This window comes from Salmo trutta, chromosome 9 (genome assembly GCF_901001165.1).
Source record: "Salmo trutta chromosome 9, fSalTru1.1, whole genome shotgun sequence".
NCBI lineage: Eukaryota > Metazoa > Chordata > Actinopteri > Salmoniformes > Salmonidae > Salmo > Salmo trutta.
This window is the reverse complement of record NC_042965.1, coordinates 5073811-5095701: the sequence shown is the minus strand read 5'-3', so window position 1 is coordinate 5095701 and position 21891 is coordinate 5073811. Positions and strand designations below refer to the sequence as shown.

Sequence of the window (21891 nt, the reverse complement as noted above, 5' to 3'; positions counted from 1 at the left end):
TTTTTGCTTTGGACCTGAAGGGACACAATACAAATATTTGTGAATATGTTTCTTTGTTCAGTGGACTCTCCTGAGGTACACTTTGAGGACAATATAGTGTACCTTTTCTGCTCCTCGCGGATACCAGCGTGGAGACACCTAACATTATGGGGATGTGGAGGAGAGCCAGGATGATGGGCTCTCTCCCTCTGAGGGGGAGTGGTCTCAGCCATGCTGGGCTACAATAAAAGGCACTTGTGTGGACCTCTAAGGAGCCCAAACTTTCCAGTAGCACTACCGGCGGCTGCTGCACCAGAGTTACTGGCACACCTCATAAAAGAAAGAAAGAAAACAAAGAACTCTTGATTCTGCTACATTTGCTACCGAGCTAATTAGTGTGACATTTAATTTTGAATTTCTTTACATTTCCAGTGAAGAGGCCCCTTGGTGTGAAAAAAAGAAAGAGAAAATGATAGCTCTGCTTTGTACCGCTTTGCTTTCTCTGACCCTGGCCAGCAGTGTGTACAGTGATACCAACAGCACTGCTTCTACACCAGTCTACACAGCAGGTAAGTGTGTGTGTCTGTGTGATGTGTCTCTGTGGGTTTGTGCATGTGTGTGTGTGTGTGTTCGTGCAGGGATGTGCATGTGCATGCCATGAGGCCTCAGTAAAGTGGGACCATACACTAATATAACAGCAGGGTCATTTTAGTGGTTGGTAACGGAACCCTCTCTGGGATGCCATTCACAGTCTGACTCACGACTGACTCACTGACTAACGGTTTACGGTTAGCCACTGGCTGAGCATAAATCAGCCTGTCACTCCCAATGGCTTGCTTCCACACATCACAAACTAACGGTTTTACACTGCATATGGACCAAACTACTATTTTTAGAATGAAAATGTGTCCGTCTTCATTGTAGCTCAAATTGGGTTCTAGTTCAGAATTGTTTACAGATAAACTGTAGATTTTTATTTATTTATTTATTTATTTTATTTATTTCACCTTTAACCAGGTAGGCAAGTTGAGAACAAGTTCTCATTTACAATTGTGACCCGGCCAAGATAAAGCAAATCAGTTCGACAACATACAATAACACAGAGTTACACATGGAGTAAAACAACATACAATCAATGATACAGTAGAAAAAAGAAAAAAAAAGACTATATACAATGTGAGCAAATGATGTGAGATAAGGGAGGTAAAGGCAAAAAAGGCCATGGTGATAATTGATTATTATGTCTACAATTGGACCACTTGGCCTTTTTTGTTCCTTTACAATGTATTTATTAGGAGGGAGTGAGAAGTGGAAGATTGGAGGGGGACATTTTCAGATTGCACCTGTTCAAGCTACACAATTGAGTTTAACTTAAATAGCACCTCTGGCCTACACCAAATACTGTGAGATATCTTACTGTCAAATGCAATAGTACAATACCACTGAGAAACATATGGTTCAAGCTCAAACTAGAGTCTCAATGTACAAAGTGAAGAGTATTTGAATGAATTTGTCCAGTCCTGTAGGCTGACTCAGGGGATTTGAGTTTCAGCATGTTTTTATTGATTTATTTTACCGTTATTTTACCAGGTAAGTTGACTGAGAACACATTCTCATTTACAGCAACAACCTGGAGAATAGTTTCAGGGGAGAGGAGGGGGATGAATGAGCCAATTGTAAGCTGGGGATGATTAGATGGCCGTGATGGTAGGAGGGCCAGATTGGGAATTTAGCCAGGACACCGGGGTTAACACCCCTACTCTTACAATAAGTGCAATGGGATCTTTAATGACCTCAGAGTCAGGACACCCGTTTAACGTCCCATCCGAAAGACAGCTCCCTACACAGGGCAGTGTCCTGGGGCATTGGGATATTTTTTAGACCAGAGGAAAGAGTGCCTCCTACTGGCCCTCCAACACCACTTCCAGCAGCATCTGGTCTCCCATCCAGGGACTGACCAGGACCAACCGTGCTTAGCTTCAGAAGCAAGCCAGCAGTGGGCAGCTAGCTCTATCATGGTAGAGAGAGAAATCCTGGCAAAAGGCAAAAAAATACACCTCCTCAGAGTCTGTAGATGAGATGCTGCTGTTCTGTCTGTCTGTGTAAACGTTTGTTCTACTCCTGTGGCCTGATGATGTCAGAAGTGTGTGCATGTTTATTTAAAAAATATATATATTTAACCTTTATTTAACCAGGTAGGCCAGTTGATAACAAGTTCTCATTTACAACTATGACCTGGCCAAGATAGAGCAAAGCAGTGCGACACAAACAACACAGAGTTGTGTAGCCGGCACCCAGCCCTACTTTATACAGTCGATCTTCATACTAACCATATCGAGAAGACATTTTAATTCACGCTTTTGCAAGGGGCGGTGCCTGCTCCACAGACTCACCCAGGCCCTCTGAGCCTGTGAAAATCCTCAATAGTACATGCATTCTGACAGAAAGGAAGTTAAGATGAACAGCCACAGCCAAACTATAGAGCCCTGTGCTGAACACTGTCCAAATGACTCTCCCTCCCAACTGATGTAATGATCTGTTAACTCTGTGGCTAGCTGAGGCTGGGGCTTGGACAGAGCTGGGGCTGGGACTTAGAAAGGGACTCAGGCAGGGCTGGGGCTGGGGCTTGGATGTAGTTGGGGCTTGGGAAGGGGCTTAGGACCGAGCTAGTTTGGCAGGTTTTTTTGGGGGCTGCGTTAGGAGGGGGCTGTGATGTTGGTACAGTATTGTATACATTATGGTGTTTGAATTAAAGGGGAATAACGACACATTGCTGAAATATGTCTGTGCCTAAATATTTCTTACTCATTGTTGGACTGTTTATCACAGTGTGCAACTCTCTCACTCAGCGAGAGCGAGGTAGAGCTAGAGCTATGTCACAAGGTTATTCAGCCCCCTGTCACTGCAGCGCTAGATAGAACTTTGTGGAATAACGCAAATCTATGAAAATAATAAATGTTCTTTCACAGTGAACATACAACATTTGGGATGCACAATCGATTGGGAGATATGGCATATTCATTTTATGTGATACATTTGTGTCTCGGTTCACAATTTGACCATTTTTGGATCTCTGCCAAGCAAGCAGGAAACAGCAGCCCGGCTTACTGCTCATGCAACAACACATGCACAAGAAAACTGCTCATCTTCACAACACTGTCACTGGCAGCTTTCAAAATACATCAGACTTTAGCACATCAACCAACCTTTTACTATAGGCCTGTTGTCAGAAGCATAATTATACCTCAGTAGGAGCCTAGTTTAATTTCTCTCTTTCAATGCCTTTCTCTGGAAACCAAGCAGAAAATGCTGTGACTGAAGATGACATTGTAGCCACAAAAATACATTAGACGATAATTGCCGAACTGATCAGAAACACTGTGCTCACAACATTTTATCACCTAAATGGTGTCACTGGTGTGTTTGTGTTCGAATTTCGGAATATAATGCGCGATAGGCTATAAGGTTTTTAGCTGACACTAGTCCATCCAAATGCTGTGCGTGACACAACACACAACTTTTATGCACTCAAGAAATATTGAAGCAAAGTTGCACCCGCCTACCTTTCTGTCATGTCAACCATCCATCCAAATCAAATAATTCCATGTGTCCGTCTGGCTTTATTTTGTCTTCATTAACTTTCCCTCACGTAGCCTATTCCATAATGTAATAGGCTACGTGAGTTAAAGTTTATGATAGGGATCATCAACTAGATTCAGCCGTGGGACGATTTTTGTTGAGCAGATGGTCGGGGGGCTGAAGCATAATTACACATTATTTTTAGACTGCAAATTGACCACAAGAAGCCCAAACAGATATAATATTTGACAATGACAATCATTTCAAACCTTGCTTACATTTGTATATGATCACGTGTCCTTCTATTATCCGTGGGGATACTTGGAGTTGATTTCCTAGTGTTTTTACAGGCTTTCATGTCCAACAATGAAAAAAAAGCTACGAAAAAAATATATATTTTGTTTTGTGGTTTTTTTTTGCTCAGAAAACTTGAGCCAAATTAAACCACCAGTTGGGGAAACCTGTTACATGTGGTAATCCAATGAGAAACACTGCAGCTGTAGATTGCCAGTAATAATCATTAATTACGCATACTATACAGTATATAATCAATACACAACTTTCAGGAAGTAAGGTATTTAATGCAAAAATGTTATCACTCTTTTCTATTTTATAAAATGATCACATTCTCTTTCTTGCTCAAAGAAGGTGATTTGGCCCTGGCTTGCAAACGAAATCTCTTGCATCATGTTGTAAATGATTGTCATTCGTCTACCGATTTGTAAATGTAGGCAATTAATAAATGTTGGCCTAATAGTAGCATATTTGATTTAACCCAATAAAAAATTGGAGAGTGAGTTTAAATCACATTTCGATAGATGCATGCATCAGTATGCTATTATAGCCTATCTGCAGTGGGGAAATTATTGTACAAGGATATGTTTGCTGTCAGCTGGCTACTGTAGGAAAGTTACAATCTAATGAAACATTCGTTACATAATTTAGCGCATGAAGTGGACATTATGTTGCACATTCAACACTAACTAGGCGATCCCTCTCATTTTCGTAGGTATACATATATTACCGTGGAACAATGGATGTAGCGTCAATAGCATACGACAACATAACTTGATGGACAATGTTGATTGGCAGGTGGAATGATGTCCAGTAGGATTGCAAGGTAAAAGTGGAAGGTGGGATCAGGTTTTCTCCCTTTTCCCTTGGTTGGTAGAGACTTCAGAAAATATGAAATTGTTACCCGCAACATAAAAATGTATATGGGGGGAGTTGACGTTTGTCATATCAAATCAAAAACATACACATGGCTAGCAGATGTTAATGCGAGTGTAGCGAAATGCTTGTGCTTCTAGTTCCGACAATGCAGTAATATCTAACAAGTAATCTAACAAATCAACAAAAACTACCTTATACACACAAATGTAAGGGATGAATAAGAATATGTACATATGAATATATAGATGAGCAATGGCCGTGCGGCATAGGCAAGATGCAGTAGATGGTATAGAACAGTATATACATATGAGATGAGTAATGTAGGATATGTAAACATTATTAAAGTGCCGTTATTTAAAGTGACTAGTGATACATTTTATTTAGTCCATTTATTAAAGTGACCAGAGATTTGAGTCTGTATGTTGGCAGCAGCCTCTCTATGTTAGTGATGGCAGTATAACAGTCTGATGGCCTTGAGATAGAAGCTGTTTATCAGTCTCTCGAAAATGCATGCGTGTGTGTGTGTGTGTGTGTGTATGAGATTGAGTGGACGTTTTTTGGGCACGTGCCAGGGGTGTTTGTGTAGGTGTGTGCCTTGGTCACAGCTATGCCTGTTAACTCCATCTTCTTATTGATTCAGGCTAGCTGTGCAGAGCTGTAGGATGTTGTAAAGGATAGCATGTCTAGCAGGCCTGGGTTGGTGTGGTTTTTCACTCAGTGATAAACATGTAGTTACAGCTGTGTAACATACTCTCTCTCTGTATACATACTGATGAAGGCTTATAGGCTAATTAGTGACTAATCAACTTCCTCTGTGGCTCCTTCAACATCTCAAAGACCACAATTACACAAAGTTAACATAAGGTTAGGATAACATTATTCAACTTCTGTAGATGCCGAACATGCAATATATGCCGCATGGCAACGTTGGACCATTATGATGTTGCTATTCATTTATTCCATTATGATGTTACTGTTCATTTATTGCCCTACATTGCTACACTCTCAAAGACACAGCTGTTTCCAATAACGCAATACTTTAAGCTTTTATGGAGTGAGAGAGAATTGTGTATGATCGTAAAAATGGCAGTAGGTCTTGGCTTCTGCTGTACTTTTTATTGTCATGCACGTGTTCATTTACTTATTCTCTCCTCTCTTTCATTTTCACCCCACCCATAACAAAATATGTGGGGGGGAATGGTTGGTAATGGTTTAATGAGCCATTTCTATACGTTACATCTGACAATTAGGAGGAACCCTTGACCCCACAGAAATAGCCTTGTATAAATAAGCTAAGGCTTGATATATGACAGACAGAAAAAAAATGTTTAGCTGCTTGCCAAGTGGTTAAATACACATGCCAAGCTGTCACTTTATGAGTGCAGTGTATATTACTTGGGGCCACATACCCTCAAGGGCAATATATCCACTGGTAACTCAGGTAACAGGGACAGGGGTAGGAGAGCAGTCTTACATTCACATCTCTACTGAAATTAGGCACCTTTGGGTGCAAGAGTTCACCAATATATCTTTACATTGGCATTCTTTGCATATTCTTTTTGTACAGGGTCTGTCTGTTCCTGATGTTTCAGATGCACGTGGCCAGTCTATGTGCTGTATGGGGTCACCTTGTACAGGGTTTTTTAGTTTACATTCAACCACATAGTGTTTCCTGTTCGCCATGAGATCTCTTATTTTTACCATGTACACACCATCCCCAGCCTCATATGTTCAGGGATTATAAACCTCAGCTAGTGGCTTATGAGCTCTAGAACAATGTTTCTATAAATCAGACAAACGAGGTCTTTATTATTTTGCCTCGTATCTGTTGAATAAGAATCCGAAACATTGAGGGATAAATCCTGGATGGCGTCACATCTGGCCAACTGGCGATGACGTTGTCATGCGCTCCCGGTTTGATGAGGAGCGATTGTGTCATTCTGGGCTTTCAGTTTCCAATGAAACTTCAGTCATCGGCTTCCCAAGTCCAGAATTTATGAGGCAGAGAGAAGCTGTGAGTCATAAGCCGGTGACAGAGGGAGAATTCATGCAAAGATACTGGGCCTCTTCATGAAACTCTCCATGCCCCATTCTTTTAAGATTTTTTTTTCCTGCCTCGTAAACCCTTTGGCATGCGTCTGGTGCGCCTGCCTGCCTGCATGGAGGCGAGGTGTCTGGGTGGGTATGGAGGGGAAGGATGGTGGTGAGTGAGTTGCAGCCCTGAGAAAAGGAAGGAAATGCTAGAGCGGTTGGAGTTAGGGATATAGGGCGAGATTACATTTGTCAGGCAGCACAGCTTCTGCTCATTAAACCCCTCTGCAGGATAGCGTGCAACTGATAACGTATAGGCCACTCTATTAAGCCGAGCCACGTGTCGACTGTTTGCGCTGTGTGCTTGGGAGAATGGGGTTATGGGGTTTAGAGAGGTTGGGTGAAAAGCAGGGATGGAGGAAATTGGGGTGTGGGGGAGAAATGATCAGAGCGGAATGCTGCAAACCTGGAGTTCTGTGTAGTAATGCCTGCATCTGTAAATGGCACATGTGGAAAAGGTTTTGCCCGTTGAAGAGACAGCAGAACCCTTTTCCAGTCATGGCTTTGGTGTGGCTCAAGGAGAACCCGACAGAGACAAAAAAAGAGGAAAGGACGGAGAGAAAGAGGAATAGAGAAACCAGAAGAGACAGTCAGACACAGAAGGGAGGAAGGGAAACGGGAGAGAGAGAAGCATATTATTTTGTTAAGCTTACACATTGGCTAGGATGACTGCGGACACTAGTTAGTAGCTACTGACATAATTTGATCACTAACCAGATATCTATCCAACCTTTATATGAGTAAAGTACATGTCGGAAAAAAATCTAATTACAGGCCTATTGGAAACAGAACGTTTTTCCGTAAACTTTCCAAATGTTGACAAAACAAAATATACTAGACAAGGTGGCATCTTTTTATGTCAGTAAAATTAAGAATGCGAGAGATGTCGGTGGAAACACTTTTATGCACAAATATTGTTGTGAAGAGTCTGGAGATCAGGGAGATTGTGGGAACTCACATGGAGTTGTCGGAAAAGCATGCAGTTTATTAGGCTACAGACAATATCAATTATGATGAACTTCACAGGGTTGTGAAACTACAAGGTGATGAGCTTGATTGTCCTTTTCAAAAAATATTGAGGCTTTTATTCTGGTAACATGATAATGGATGCTTTGCTGCAGTTTGAAAAATAAAAATAATCTTGCTCTTTTGTCCATAACAATAATCTCATCATATAGGCCAGGGGTCTCCAACAAGTCAATTGCGAGCTATCAGTAGCTATGAGTAACTTGCCAAACAATTCCGAAAGTACATGGACATTTTCGCCGAATACAACTGGTGTAGACCTTACAGTGAAATTCTTACTTACAAGCCCTTAACCAACAATGCAGTTAAGATAAAATAAGTGTTAAGAAATATTTACTAAATAAACGGAATAAATAAATGAATAAGAAAATAGAATAATAACAAATAATTAAAGAGCAACAATAAAATAACGGTAACGAGGCTATATACAGGGAGTGCCGGTACAGAGTCAATGTGCGGGGGCATAGGTTAGTTGAGGTAATTGAGATCATATGTACATGTAAGGAGAGGTAAAGTGACTATGCATACAGTAGATAATAAACTAAGGGTAGCAGCAGTGTAATAATGGAGGTTGGGGGGTCAATGCAAATAGGTTGGGTAGCCATTTGTTTAGCTGTTCAGAAGTCTTATGGCTTGGGGGTAGAAGCTGTGAAGCCTTTTGGACCTAGACTTGGTGCTCTAGTACTGCTTGCCGTGCGGAAGCAGAGAGAATAGTCTATGACAAGGGTGGCTGGAGTTTTAAAATTTTTAGGGCGTTCCTTTGATACCACCTGGTATAGAGGTCCTGGATGGCAGGAAGCTTGGCCCCAGTGATGCATTGGGCCATACGCATTACCCTCTGTCGTGCCTTGTGGTCGGAGGGCGAGCAGTTGCCATACCAGGCGGTGATGAAACCAGTCAGGATGCTCTCGATGGTGCAGCTGTAGAACTTTGAGGATCTGAGGACCCATGCCAAATCTTTTCAGTCTTCAGAGGGGGAATAGGTTTTGTCGTGCCCGCTTCACAGCTGTCATGGTGTGCTTGGACCATGTTAGTTTGTTGGTGATGTGGACACCAAGGAACTTGAAGCTCTCATCCTGCTCCACTGCAGCCCGTCGATGAGAATGGGGGCGTGCTCGGTCCTCTTTTTCCTGTAGTCCACAATCATCTCCTTTGTCTTGATCACGTTGAGGGAGAGGTTGTTGTCTCGGCACCACACGGCCAGGTCTCTGACCTCCCTGTAGGCTGTCTCGTTGTTGTCGTGATCAGGCCCCCACTGTTGTGTCATCGGCAAATTAAATGATGGCGTTGGAGTCGTGCCTGGCCGTGCATTCATGAGTGAACAGGGAGTACAGGAGGGGGCTGAACACACACCCCTGAGGGGCCCCTGTGTTGAGGATCAGTGTGGCGGATGTGTTGTTACCTACCCTTACCACCTGGGGACGCCCCGTCAGGAAGTCCAGGATCCAGTTGCAGAGGGAGGTGTTTATTCCCAGGGTCTTTAGCTTAGTGATGAGCTTTGAGGGCACTATGGTGTTGAACGCTGAGCTGTAGTCAAGGAATAGCATTCCTCACTCGCTGGATGAGCAATTAAAAATGAGGAAACATAATTTGGGAAAATAATCACTTATTATATAGATTTTAAAGGGACAAAAACATAGTGCACTACTTTCTCTTGTACATTAAGGACCTGGAGAAGAATTGCAGGGGAGAGGAGAAGAGAACAATGTGCCTTTTTGAAAGCTAGAAATAAACTAGTAGCTCGCAACGTAATTAAAAAAAAAGTAGCTCTCATGCTAGAAAAGGTTGTAGACCCCTGACATAGGCTATACCTGCGCTCTAGCCAACAGCACGCAGATAGCGCTGTTGGCTAAGGCGCACGTGCCAATACCAGAGTGGGCACACCCGCTATATAAAGCAAAAAAAATGTCTGAGAAAACCACCAGTAGAGTTGAAAATGAGATGGAAACCCTTTTAACTTGTATTTTTTATGTGGTACATGGGAATATAACTGCAAAAAGTAGTTTCATGTGCACTACATCATCACGCAAAGATTTTTATCTGCAACAAGTCAGTTTGATGGAAACACATATCTGGTGAGAAAATGTGCATATTGTTTTTATGGAGATTTTACAAAATTCACATTTAAATCTGTCGCCAATTGGATGGAAACCTACAGTAGCTTATGACTCGAAAGGGGACTTGGTTCTTACCAAAGGCTGCTGATGATTTCTACAGGCATACTCTGCTCAAAGGGGAGGGGATGTGAAAATTCTGCTTTGTTTGAGAATGTTACGTACGCTAACATACAGGCAGTGGTGTAAAGTACTTAAGTCCAAATACTTTAAAGTACTAAAGTAGTTTTTTTGGGGGGGAATGTGTCCTCTACTTTTTAATTTTTTTACTTTTACTTCAGTACATTCCTAAAGAAAATAATGTACTTTTTACTCCATACATTTTCCCTGACACCCAAAAGTACTCGTTAGGTTTAGAATGGTTAGCAGGACAGAAAATGGTTCAATTCACACACTTATCAAGAGAACATACCTGGTCATCCTACTGCCTCTCTGGCGCACTCACTAAACACACATGATTTGTTTGTAAATGATGTCTGAGTGTTGGAGTGTGCCCCTGGCTATCCATATATAAAAAATAAAAAAATTGAATTGTGCTGTCTGGTGTGCTTAATATAAGGAATTTGAAATGATTTATACTATATTTTACTTTTACTGTTGACACTTAAGTATATTTGAGCAATTACATTTACTTTTGATACTTTTGTATATTTAAAACCAAAAACTTTTAGGCTTTTACTCAAGTAGTATTTTACTGGGTGACTTTCACTTTTACTTGAGTCATTTTCTGTTAAGGTATCTTGACTTTTACTCAAGTTTACCGAATTAGTACTTTTTCCACCACTGCATATACTACATGAAATGCTTATTTTACTCTTACTCTCGATCATATAGACAAACTGTTTGTCTTTTAGCCATGCTTGTATAGTTCATTGAAGTGGTGTGTGTCAGCATTGCGCTATTTAAACACTTTAATTTACCACACCATATATTTAAGAAGAGGCTGATGTGTGGTGACCATTGGCTGCTCTGTCTGGCCCATGGGGCTGTATATCCTGGGGCTCTACACACAGGTTTATTGGTTGCGGCTGCACCAGTGGTGAGTGGGTCATGGGTCAAGTGCATCCATCATGTCCCTGCCTGGGCTCAGTGGGCTGTGTGTAGGCAACCACGGGGTGGGGTCCCCACAAAGCACCACTCTCATTAAGGGCCTGGAGGTCAGGGAGATTGTGGGAACTCACATGGAGTGACTGATAGCAGCTACCTCTCTTAACTGAAGGGTGGCCTGGTTAGGAGGGAGTCCAGGAGGGAGGGAGGAAGGGAAAGATTGATGATGTCCATAACGTGAGGGAAAACGTCTCTGTTCGCAAACTGTATAGTCACCTTTTTTGTAAATGCTGAACAGCAGGATGCCCAACTCATGTTTTACACAACTCAGCTGGGGTGGGTGAAAGATAAACATTTAATCTTGGCGGTTAATGTGGAGTAACGTTGAATTTGTTAACTGCCAGAGCTGGTCATGGTATATAGTTTGGTGAGAGCTAGGTGCAGATGATTTGCAGAGGCGGGAGACTGGCTGGTTCCCAAAGCTGAATCTATTTAGGACTGAAGGGCTACTTTGATGATATAGCTGATTGACCACTACAGAGAGGGGAAGAGGGAGAGAGTGTGTGTGTGTGTGTGTGTGTGCAGTGGTGGAAAAAGTACTCAAATGTCATACTTGAGGGCCTCCCGGGTGGCGCAGTGGTCTAAGGCACTGCATTGCAGTGCTAGCTGTGCCACCAGAGATCCTGGGTTCGAGTCCAGGCTCTGCCGCGACCGGGAGGCCCATGGGGCGGTGCACAATTGGCCCAGCGTCGTTCAGGTTAGGGAGTGTTTGGCCGACAGGGATATCCTTGACTCATCGCTGACTCCTGTGGCGGGCTGGGCGCAGTGCACGCTGACCAGGTCACCAGGTGTACGGTGTTTCCTCCGACACATTGTGGCTGGTTTCTGGATTGGAGGGGAAGTGTGTCAAGAAGCAGTGCGGCTTGGTTGGGTGTGTTTCGGAGGGCGCATGGCTCTTGACCTTCGCCTCTCCCGAGTTCGTACGGGAGTTGCAGCGATGAGACAAGACTGTAACTACTATCAATTGGATACCACGAAATTGGGGAGAAAAAAGGGGTAAAAAAAGTCATACTTGAGTAATAGTAAATAGAACATTAATCAAGTAAAACTGATAGTCAACCAGTGAAATACTACTTGAGTGAAAGTCTAAAAGTTTTTCTTTAAAATATACTTAATTCACTAGATTCTTACAGAGTAAAAGTTGTCAAAAATATAAATTGTAAAGTAAAGTACAGATTACCCCCAAAAATACTTAAGATGTACTTTACACCACTGTGTGTCTGTGTGTGTGTGTGTGTGTGTGTGTGTGTTTATAGGCAATGTTGAGAGGGGCATTTTCAGAGATTTTTACTGCTTTTTTGCTTGCCAATCAAACACATGCAAAAGCATAATTATTGTAAAATTGTATGTCCTCGCAAATCAATCTTTAAAATCAATTCAAAACATTAAAAGACATGACACGTCTGAACTGACACCAGTAATTAAAAGCTCTTAAGGATCCGCGCCTTTTTTTCAATTTTCGCCAAAAATGACATACCAAAATCTAACTGCCTGTAACTCAGGCCCTGAAGCAAGGATACGCAAACACTTAGAAGTTTATAGAAATGTGAAAGGAATGTAGGAGAATCTAACACAATAGATATGGTAAAAGATAATACAAAGAAAAAACCAACCGTTCATTTGTATTTTTTTGTACCATCATCTTTGAAATGCAAGAGAAAGGCCATAATGTATTATTCCAGCCCAGCTGCAATTTAGATTTTGGCCACTAGATAGCAGCAGTGTATCTGCAAAGTTTTAGAATGATCCAATGAACCATTGTATTTCTGTTAAAATGTTTGTATCAAAACTGCCCAAATGTGCCTAATTTGTTTATTAATTACTTTTCATGTTCAAAACTGTGCACTCTCCTCAAATTATAGCGTTGTATTATTTCAATGTAATAGCTACTGTAAATTGGACAGTGAAGTTAGATTAACTAGAATTTAAGCTTTCTGCCAATATCAGATATGCCTATGTCCTGGGAAATGTTGTTGTTACTTACAACCTCATGCTAATCGCATTAGCCTATGTTAGCTCAAACGTCGCTTGGACGAAGTTAATACAACTTTGTTACGTATTCTACTGTATTCTTCTGATGATTTAGTAAATCTTGACTTACACTACACCTTTTCTTGTCCTTCCCAGAGACTGAACTTGGTGATCAGAACCGTGTGTTTGCCAGTCGCGGCTCCAACATCACTCTACCATGCCGGCTCCACCGCCAGCATGGGATGTCCTTCAGCCGCGTGGGCATGAGGATCAAGTGGACCAAGCTGTCTGCGGATGAGTCACTGGAGGAAGATGTGCTGGTGTCCATGGGCTTCCACAAGAAGAGCTACGGCAGCTTCCTGGGCCGTGTCCGCCTGCTGGAGGCCGACGATGATGATGCCTCACTGCTCATCAGTGACGTGTCCCTGGACGACATGGGAAAGTTCCGTTGTGAGGTCATTGATGGCATGGAGGATGTCCTTCATGAGGTTACCTTGGAGGTGCAAGGTAGTGTAGGCTACAGTGATGGTAAATCTTTATCTTTTTACTTCCTTCTCCAGCTCAGCGATGGCCATCTCATCTCATCATCCCACACATCACGTCACAACCCTCCATTTAATTTTGTCTTCACTGTTGTGTCTTTATGGTGTTGTTGTACTTTTGTTACCCTGTCAATAAGGACAGGAGGTTTTCATGACCCTACCCATAAACTACTGTTTGGTAGAAATGAATGGTTTCAAGACCAGAGCCAAGAAATAATGGTTTCAAGACCAGAGCCTATTTCCTTATTTTCAACACCTCACCACCATTATATTGATTTATGTGTAGAAAGACAAAAGACAAAAAAGAAGACAGCTTTTGTAAATTTTTCTGAGTTTGTGCTGGTTATATTCACACAGCCTTACACTGCAGTACATGAAAACACATTTTCCATCTGAATTAATCCCACTCCGCATCGATCCAAACATCCTCCTTGCTCATACAGTACTATTTGCATAATCGTGAAAGGAGTCCTGTTCTTCCTTTTAATATGTGGCACAAATACAACCTTTTTTTACATTCTATTCATAAAACTGAGTCCGCCTGAATGTATTGAATACTATTACACGGTCATAGTTCCCATCTGGGCCAAGACCGCCTGAGCAGATTCTGCTCCAGTTTAAGAAAAGGGATCTTTATCAGAGAAAAGCTAGCTAGCTGGCCATAATAAAAGCAGGCTGGAATGACTGTCTATTGTTAACATTGGAACAAAGTCATGCCCAATGAAAAGCCTCAGTGCTGGTTGTGATTTTCCCTCATAGTAATCCAATTAAATGTTATCTTGTTTACATCTGACAGTCAAGCACTCAGCTACTTAGGCTACCATGGGATGCAGGCTTGTGTAAAAGATGAAACTACAGATGCAACAATCTAATGTGTTACAGGGGATTGTTTTTGCTTTATCGGCTCTTAGTTGTTTCTTAACCACCAAGGGCCAAATGCCGCCCTCTCTGTTAGCTAGCAGTGACACAAAGTACATTAACAAGGGATGAAGAAGGGCTGTTGAAGTCCAATTCAGTGCTTTTTTATTTTTACCTTTATTTAACAAGGCAAGTCAGTTAAGAACAAATTCTTATTTTCAATGATGGCATAAGGAACAGTAGGTTAAGTGTCTTGTTCAGGGGCAGAAGGACAGATTTTTACCTTGTCAGCTCGGGGATTCAATCTTGCAACCTTTCAGTTACTAGTCCAAAGCTCTAACCACTAGGCTACCTGCCACTTTCCAAGAACATTGCATCTCCTAAACAGTATGTCAACAACCACTACAGCCACCTTTCCCTCACAGAATTTTACATTTTAGGCATTTAGCAGACTCTTACCAGAGTGAGTCACAGTAGTGAGTCAATACATATTCAAACTGGTTCCCCGTGGGAATTGAACCCACAACCCTGGCATTGCAAGTGCCATGCTCTACCAACTGAGCCAGACTGGACAAAATTTCACATGTACAAGGGATTACATTTGCTTGGAGGCCGGACACATAAAATACTGGTCAGGACAATAGAGGAGTGGACCAGCAAAGTCTGAGTTAAGGGAATTAATTCAATTACATAACCATAATACCTAAGAGGCTGTTTTACGGCTGTAAAATCACATAACTGGACCACCAAATGATTGACACCAGAGGTTCCATTTGCTGGACACAGTTGATGATTGTACTTTCTATTATAGTGCTTTGGAGTCTTGTGCTGGCCTAACGTATTTGCTAGCTTGGCTGTTACAGCCTAATTAAAACGTAAACAGAGTGAGATGAATCTTCCTTCCCTGCTGAGGGGCAGAATACCACAAAATGAATCAGTTAGCGAAGTCTGAATCCTCTCTGAAGGCGGCTGCTCTTTTATCACTCACCAGGAGCTGCAGGACCAAGCTCAGCAATAGCTTACACTCACTAACATATACTATCTGAAAGTATGTCAGAAACCCCCAATCCCTCATGACTGGTCCAGTCTAGACCCAAGGACCACACACATTCTTCATCCTACTGGCTGGCTGGGTCTGCAAACCCACAGGAGGATGAGTGTGTAAAACATAAATCCAAATGTATCTGTATTCAGATGGACTGTATTGTGTTAGAGTAATATTCCTCTCCTAGAGTATGCTGTGATATACCGTGTTTTATGTGTGTCTGTATGTTTTAATTTACGGTAGATTTCCATGAACTGTTTTCATATAACATGCATAACTATGCAATGGGTTTCTGTCCACTGTGGTGATTCAATTAAGAAACATTCACATAAGGACACATTTAAAAAAGTACATGTCATAAAAAGGATAACAATTGATTCAGACTCGCTAATAGTTGTCTTACAATAAATAGTGAGTTCAGTTGGCATTTTCCTGAATGGGTGCTCCATTTAGCCTAAGAGCCAAATTAACTATGATATTAACCCCAGCTCCTTGCTCATTCCCAGGTGTGGTGTTCCCTTACTCCCCACGGCTGGGCCGATACAACCTCAACTTCCACGATGCTGAGCAGGCTTGCCTGGACCAGGACTCTGTGGTGGCCTCCTTCGACCAGCTCTACGGGGCCTGGAGGAGTGGCCTTGACTGGTGCAATGCCGGTTGGCTGAACGATGGCTCCGTGCAGTACCCCATAACCAACCCCAGACGGGCCTGTGGAGGAGTCAACTCCGGTGCGGGCCTGAGGAGCTACGGCCAGCGTGACAAGTCCAAGAGCCGTTATGATGTCTTCTGCTTCACCTCTGCCGTCAACGGTGAGTTTTTTTTCTGCTTTATATGGTTGTTTTTTAGGTAGACATTGGACATGCAGTATCTATTATTTGAACAAAAGTAGTAGAAATAGATAGACATACATTACATTAGGGAAGAGTTCATCAGCATATCTAATTGACCCCTCTTTAAAATTAGGCAACCCAACCAAAATCCTTTGTTTTCCTTTGGCCGTCTTCCCCTCTCTGACCTCAGGCCGCTTCTACTGGCTGGTGCAGCCCGACAAGCTAACGTTCAACGAGGCTGCTCAGGCGTGCCAGGATGACGGAGCTGAGATCGCCAAGGTGGGCCAGATGTATGCTGCATGGAAGCTGAATGGCTATGACCGCTGCGACTCTGGCTGGCTGGCTGACGGCAGTGTCCGCTACCCCATCTCCAGACCCCGCAGGAACTGCAGCCCGACAGAGGCGGCTGTGCGCTTTGTGGGATTCCCCGACAAGAAGCAAAAGCTCTTCGGCGTCTACTGCTTCAAGGGCCAGCAGTGAAGAGGAAAGGGCTTAGCCCTGAGCACCAAACCCATATAACCATAAATGAAAAACAACAACGACAACAACACCACCAATAAACAAAAGATGCATGTCAGGACTTAATTTGCATGAAGTAGCATCAGCTCATTACCTTACCAATACTGTGATAATTGTTTTTTAATGAATACTGTAAAATCTAATTTTTCATACTGCAACGATCCAAAACTATTTTGTAAGCTGAAACAAGCATTATTCCTTAACATTTTCAGTCATGTAATATGTTGCTCATATAATATAACAATAGCATTTTTAGTTATACAAAATGTTGGTCATATAATAATACGGCACTATGGTTGAAATGGACTGAATGAGTTACATCTTCTAAGGGCTAGATTCAATCAGATCCGCTTTAGCCAACATCTATATAGCGGTTGTTTTGGCGGTGTTGGAGGTGGAACTGCATTAGAGCTGTCAAATCGGTGAGCAGCTGGTCTTGATCATTGTTGCAAAGCTACAACCGTCCCACTCGCATTCAAATTGTAGGCTACATAGAAATAATGTTCTAATTGAAAATCATTCAATGAAATGAGGATTTCTATCACCCTAATCATGGTGTCGATTACGTCTCACATTCCAGTGTTTGAACCCGGAAACAAGACTACAAAGGATTTCTCTTAATTCTACTCCGTGCAGCCAATGGCAACGTGCGCTTTAGGTATAATGCCAGGAGCCACTTGTGGATTTGACAGCTCTAACACAGTTCCACCCGCAACACCGCAAAAACAACCGCTGTTCGGATGTCGGCTAAAGCAGATCTGATTGAATAGAGGCCTTACTAACATGTACTGTGGCCTATCTAGCAGCTTATGAGCTAAATTGCATGAACATAATGACCACTGTTTGACTATGGCAGAAGTCTATTTTGATTCCAGTAACACTTGCACAGTAATGCTACCACAAAAAATGTAAATATATATTTCAATCCGAATCTGAAGTGAATATTCATCTGAGCAGAGGGGCATTTCACAAAGGAGATTCAAGCTAGCAAGCTAACTTTCCTGAAACAGTAAACTAGGATATTGTTCCAAAGTTTCAGAATTTCAGAAAAGTCTGCTATTAATTTACAGACCCTAATCTCTGAAAAACACCTTGCATTTTTGCTTTTATTTTAATGATACCTTTCTCTCATCTGTGTCTAAAGACTTCCCCCTTACACCTCTACTAACAATCCTTTGGGGTACTTTTCAACTTTATGAACTGTGATCTGACATTAAAGTTTGTTTAATTTCTGTTTAAGGCATAAAATATATGTATGCGTGCCGAACTGTCACTCACTCGCCATAGCTAGTTTAAATCAATAGCCATACTGAGCGATTAGTGTTACTAATATACCTTTTTTGTTCTTTAAAAAAAAGTGTTTTCATTATATTTTTCTAATGATCATTTTATGTCACTATGTGTAGCATATTGCTTTGTCAAATTGTTTTGAATTGTACATTTTAGCATCTCTTTTGAGAGAAAGACATTCTCCACATACCTGCCCCTCACCCAAATTTCAGCTAAAAGTCAGTGAAGGAAGAATCTCAGCGTACTATAGGCCTAATGTTTAAATACAATGACCTAACCATCCACTCACAGCCAAGTGCATATCAGGATTGCAATACAATTGGAGTGAATCCTTGCAAACTAAGAGGAACTCTGATATTGGTATTTAACAGCAGTACAGAAACAGCTGTATGTCTGTAACACTGGAATGGCAGCCAAATAGGGATCCACATTAACAAACTGCTGCTGTTGCAAAGGATTTGGGTTGATTGTACATCATCACCAAAGTTACGAGCTGCAAAAAAAGGGCTTACATTACACTTCTCAGGGTATGCAACCCCCTTTAAGACCCCGTTGCTAGTGTGCAACAGTGCTTTAAGACAGTGCCTTAAACCAGGTGACCATTTTGGGTGATCCATCCAGGCCACCCAAGACCTGCTTTGAGAACTGCCAAATGTATAATTCTGGCAAAACGATGTTGAGCAGCTTTTATCTTCACACACAAATAAAAACGCAGGGTCTGACTTAAATCCTGACTTGAAGAGGTTGGTCGAGTCCAGACTCGAAGATAAAAAGAGTCCAAGTATTTCAAAACAAATACAAAGTGGGAAAAAAGAGAGACTAAAAATATTGCATCTGACTTGTGGTCTATATATGTTATTGCTTTGTATTCTCTTAGCATTAGAATACTAATGGTCCCCTAGGACATGCAGGAGGTCGACAACTGAGATCTGTGTTGACTGAAATCACAACCACTAGCCTATTGAAGCCAATATTTGCCAATAAAACTGATCATACAAATTATGGTGGTCATCTTTCTTTTTTTGTGTGTTGTATTTCGGCTTACCTTTTTCTCTTTCCTAGTTCTGGCATTGACATAGGTAGCATGTGGTTATTTGATTGAACCTGGTTTACTAACTGCAGTTAGATAAAATGCACTGTTAAATAGATTGATACACAGTACTCGGTGGAGGTATCATTTCTATTCTAATAGCTAGTACCTTTTTAAACAAAATAACAAACTGAAAATAAAAACTTGGTAATACATTTTTGATGCTGTGACTTTTTACCCTCCATGTAAAGGTTGTTTTTCTCTGTATTTCTGTTTTTGTTGGACCTGAACCAACAAGCATGAATTATGTTTCTATAAATGCTGAGGTTGCTCTTGGTGCAGTAGAAAGCTGTTTGCAGAGCATAGGAGTTTGCATATGAAGGACATTCTCTTCTGTCTCCATTTTCAGTGTATCATGCAATTTTTGAATGAAAGTACATATCCTACATAATCCTCTAATACTGTGTGTATTGACCACTAGGATATAAACTCAGCAAAACTCAGCAAAAAAGGACCCTGTCTTTCAAAGATAAATTGTAACAATCAAAATAACTTCACAGATCTTCATTGTAAAGGGTTTAAACACTGTTTCCCATGCTTGTTCAATGAACCATAAACAATTAATGAACATGCACCTGTGGAACGGTTGTTAAGACACTAACAGCTTATAGACGGTAGGCAATTAAGGTCACAGTTATAAAAACGTAGGACACTAAAGAGGCCTTTCTACTGACTCTGAAAAACACCAAAAGAAAGATGCCCGGGGTCCCTGTTCATCTGTGTGAATGTGCCTTAAGCATGCTGCAAGGAGGCATAAGGACTTCAGATGTGGCCAGGGCAAAAAAATGCAATGTCCGTACTGTGAGATGCCTAAGACAGCGCTACAGGGAGATAGGACGGACAGCTGATCATCCTTGCAGTGGCAGACCACGTGTAACAACACCTGCACAGGATCGGTACATCCGAACATCACACCTGTGGGATAGGTACAGGATGGCAACAACAACTGCCCAAGTTACACCAGGAAGGCACAAACCCTCCATCAGTGTTCAGACTGTCCTCAATAGGCTGAGAGAGGCTGGACTGGGGGCTTATAGGTCTGTTGTAAGGCAGAACCTCACCAGACATCACCGGCAACAACGTCGCCTATGGGCACAAACCCACCGTCGCTGGACCAGACAGGACAGGCAAAAGTACTCCTCACTGACGAGTCGTGGTTTTGTCTCACCAGGGGTGATGGTCGGATTCACATTTATCGTCGAAGGAATGAGCATTACACTGAGACCTGTACTCTGGAGCGAAATCGATTTGGAGGTGGAGGGTCCGTCATGGTCTGGGGCGGTGTGTCACAGCATCATCGGACTGAGCTTGTTGTCATTGCAGGCAATCTCAACGCTGTGCGTTACAGGGAAGACATCCTCCTCCCTCATGTGGTACCCTTCCTGCAGGCTCATCCTGACATGACCCTCCGGCATGACAATGCCACCAGCCATACTGCTCATTCTGTGCATGATTTCCTGCAAGACAGAAATGTCAGTGTTCTGCCATGGCCAGCGAAGAGCCCGGATCTCAATCCCATTCAGCACATCTGGGACCTGTTGGATCGGAGGGTGAGGGTTAGGGCCATTCCCCCCAGAAATGTCCGGGTACTTGCAGGTGCCTTGGTGGAAGAGTGGGGTAACATCTCACAGCAAGAACTGGCAAATCTGGTGCAGTCCATGAGGAGGAGATGTACTTCAGTACTTAATGCAGCTGGTGGCCACACCAGATACTGACTGTTACTTTTGATTCCCCCCCTCCCATTGTTCAGGGACACATTATTCAATTTTTGTTATTCCAGTCACGTCTGTGGAACTTGTTCAATATATGTCTGTTGTGAGAGGACGTTTCTTTTTTTGCTGAGTTTACAATAGAGAATGATATACAGTGCCTTTGAAAAATATTCTGACCCTTTGACTTTTTCAACATATTGTTACATTACAGCCTTATTCTAAAATGGATTAAATACAAACAAATCCTCAGCAATCTACACACAATACCCCGTAATGACAAAGTGAAAACAGTTTAGAAATTTAAAAAAAGACAATAAATAAATTCTTTATTTACATAAGTATTCAGACCCTTTGCTATGAGACTCGATATTGAGCTCAGGTGCATCTTGTTTCCACTGATAATCCTTGATGTTTCTACAACTTGATTGTAGTCCACCAGTGGTAAATTCAATTGATTGGACATGATTTGGAAAGGCACACACCTGTCTATATAAGGTCCCACAGTTGACAGTGAATGTCAGAGCAAAAACCAGGCCATGAGGTTGAAGAAATTGTCCGTAGAGCTCCCAGACAGGATTGTGTAATGGCACAGATCTGGGGAAGAGTCACCAAAAGAAAATCGGCGTCATTGAAGGTCCCCAAGAAAACAGTGGCCTCCATCATACTTAAATGGAAAAAGTTTGGAACCACCAAGACTCTTCCTAGTGCTTGACGCCCAGCCAAACTGAGCAATCGGGGGAGAAGGTCCTTGGTCAGGGAGGTGACCAACAACCCGATGGTCACTCTGACAGAGCTCTAGAATACATCTGTGGAGATGGGAGAAATTTCCAGAATGACAACCATATCTGCAGCACTCCACCAATCAGGCCTTTATGGTAGAGCGGCCAGACGGAAGCCACTCCTCAGTAAAAGGCACATGACAGCCAGCTTGGAGTTTGACCAAAGGCACCTAAAGGACTCTCAGA

General features: G+C 42.2%; 1 protein-coding gene across 2 annotated transcripts; it reads left to right on the top strand.

Annotated features, from left to right (window-relative positions):
• Positions 1-217: 217 nt before the first annotated feature.
• Positions 218-19123, top strand: hapln1a (hyaluronan and proteoglycan link protein 1a). Of its 2 annotated transcripts, none has more exons than XM_029762169.1 (4): positions 218-548; positions 13197-13547; positions 15992-16294; positions 16506-19123. In XM_029762169.1, exons 1-4 carry the CDS (start codon positions 449-451, stop codon positions 16793-16795), a joined length of 1044 nt encoding a protein of 347 aa, XP_029618029.1. In that variant the 5' UTR covers positions 218-448; the 3' UTR covers positions 16796-19123. The 2 variants fall into 2 exon arrangements, with proteins under 2 accessions (XP_029618029.1, XP_029618028.1); XM_029762168.1 differs by having other exon boundaries at positions 13197-13568.
• The last annotated feature ends 2768 nt before the right edge of the window (positions 19124-21891 follow it).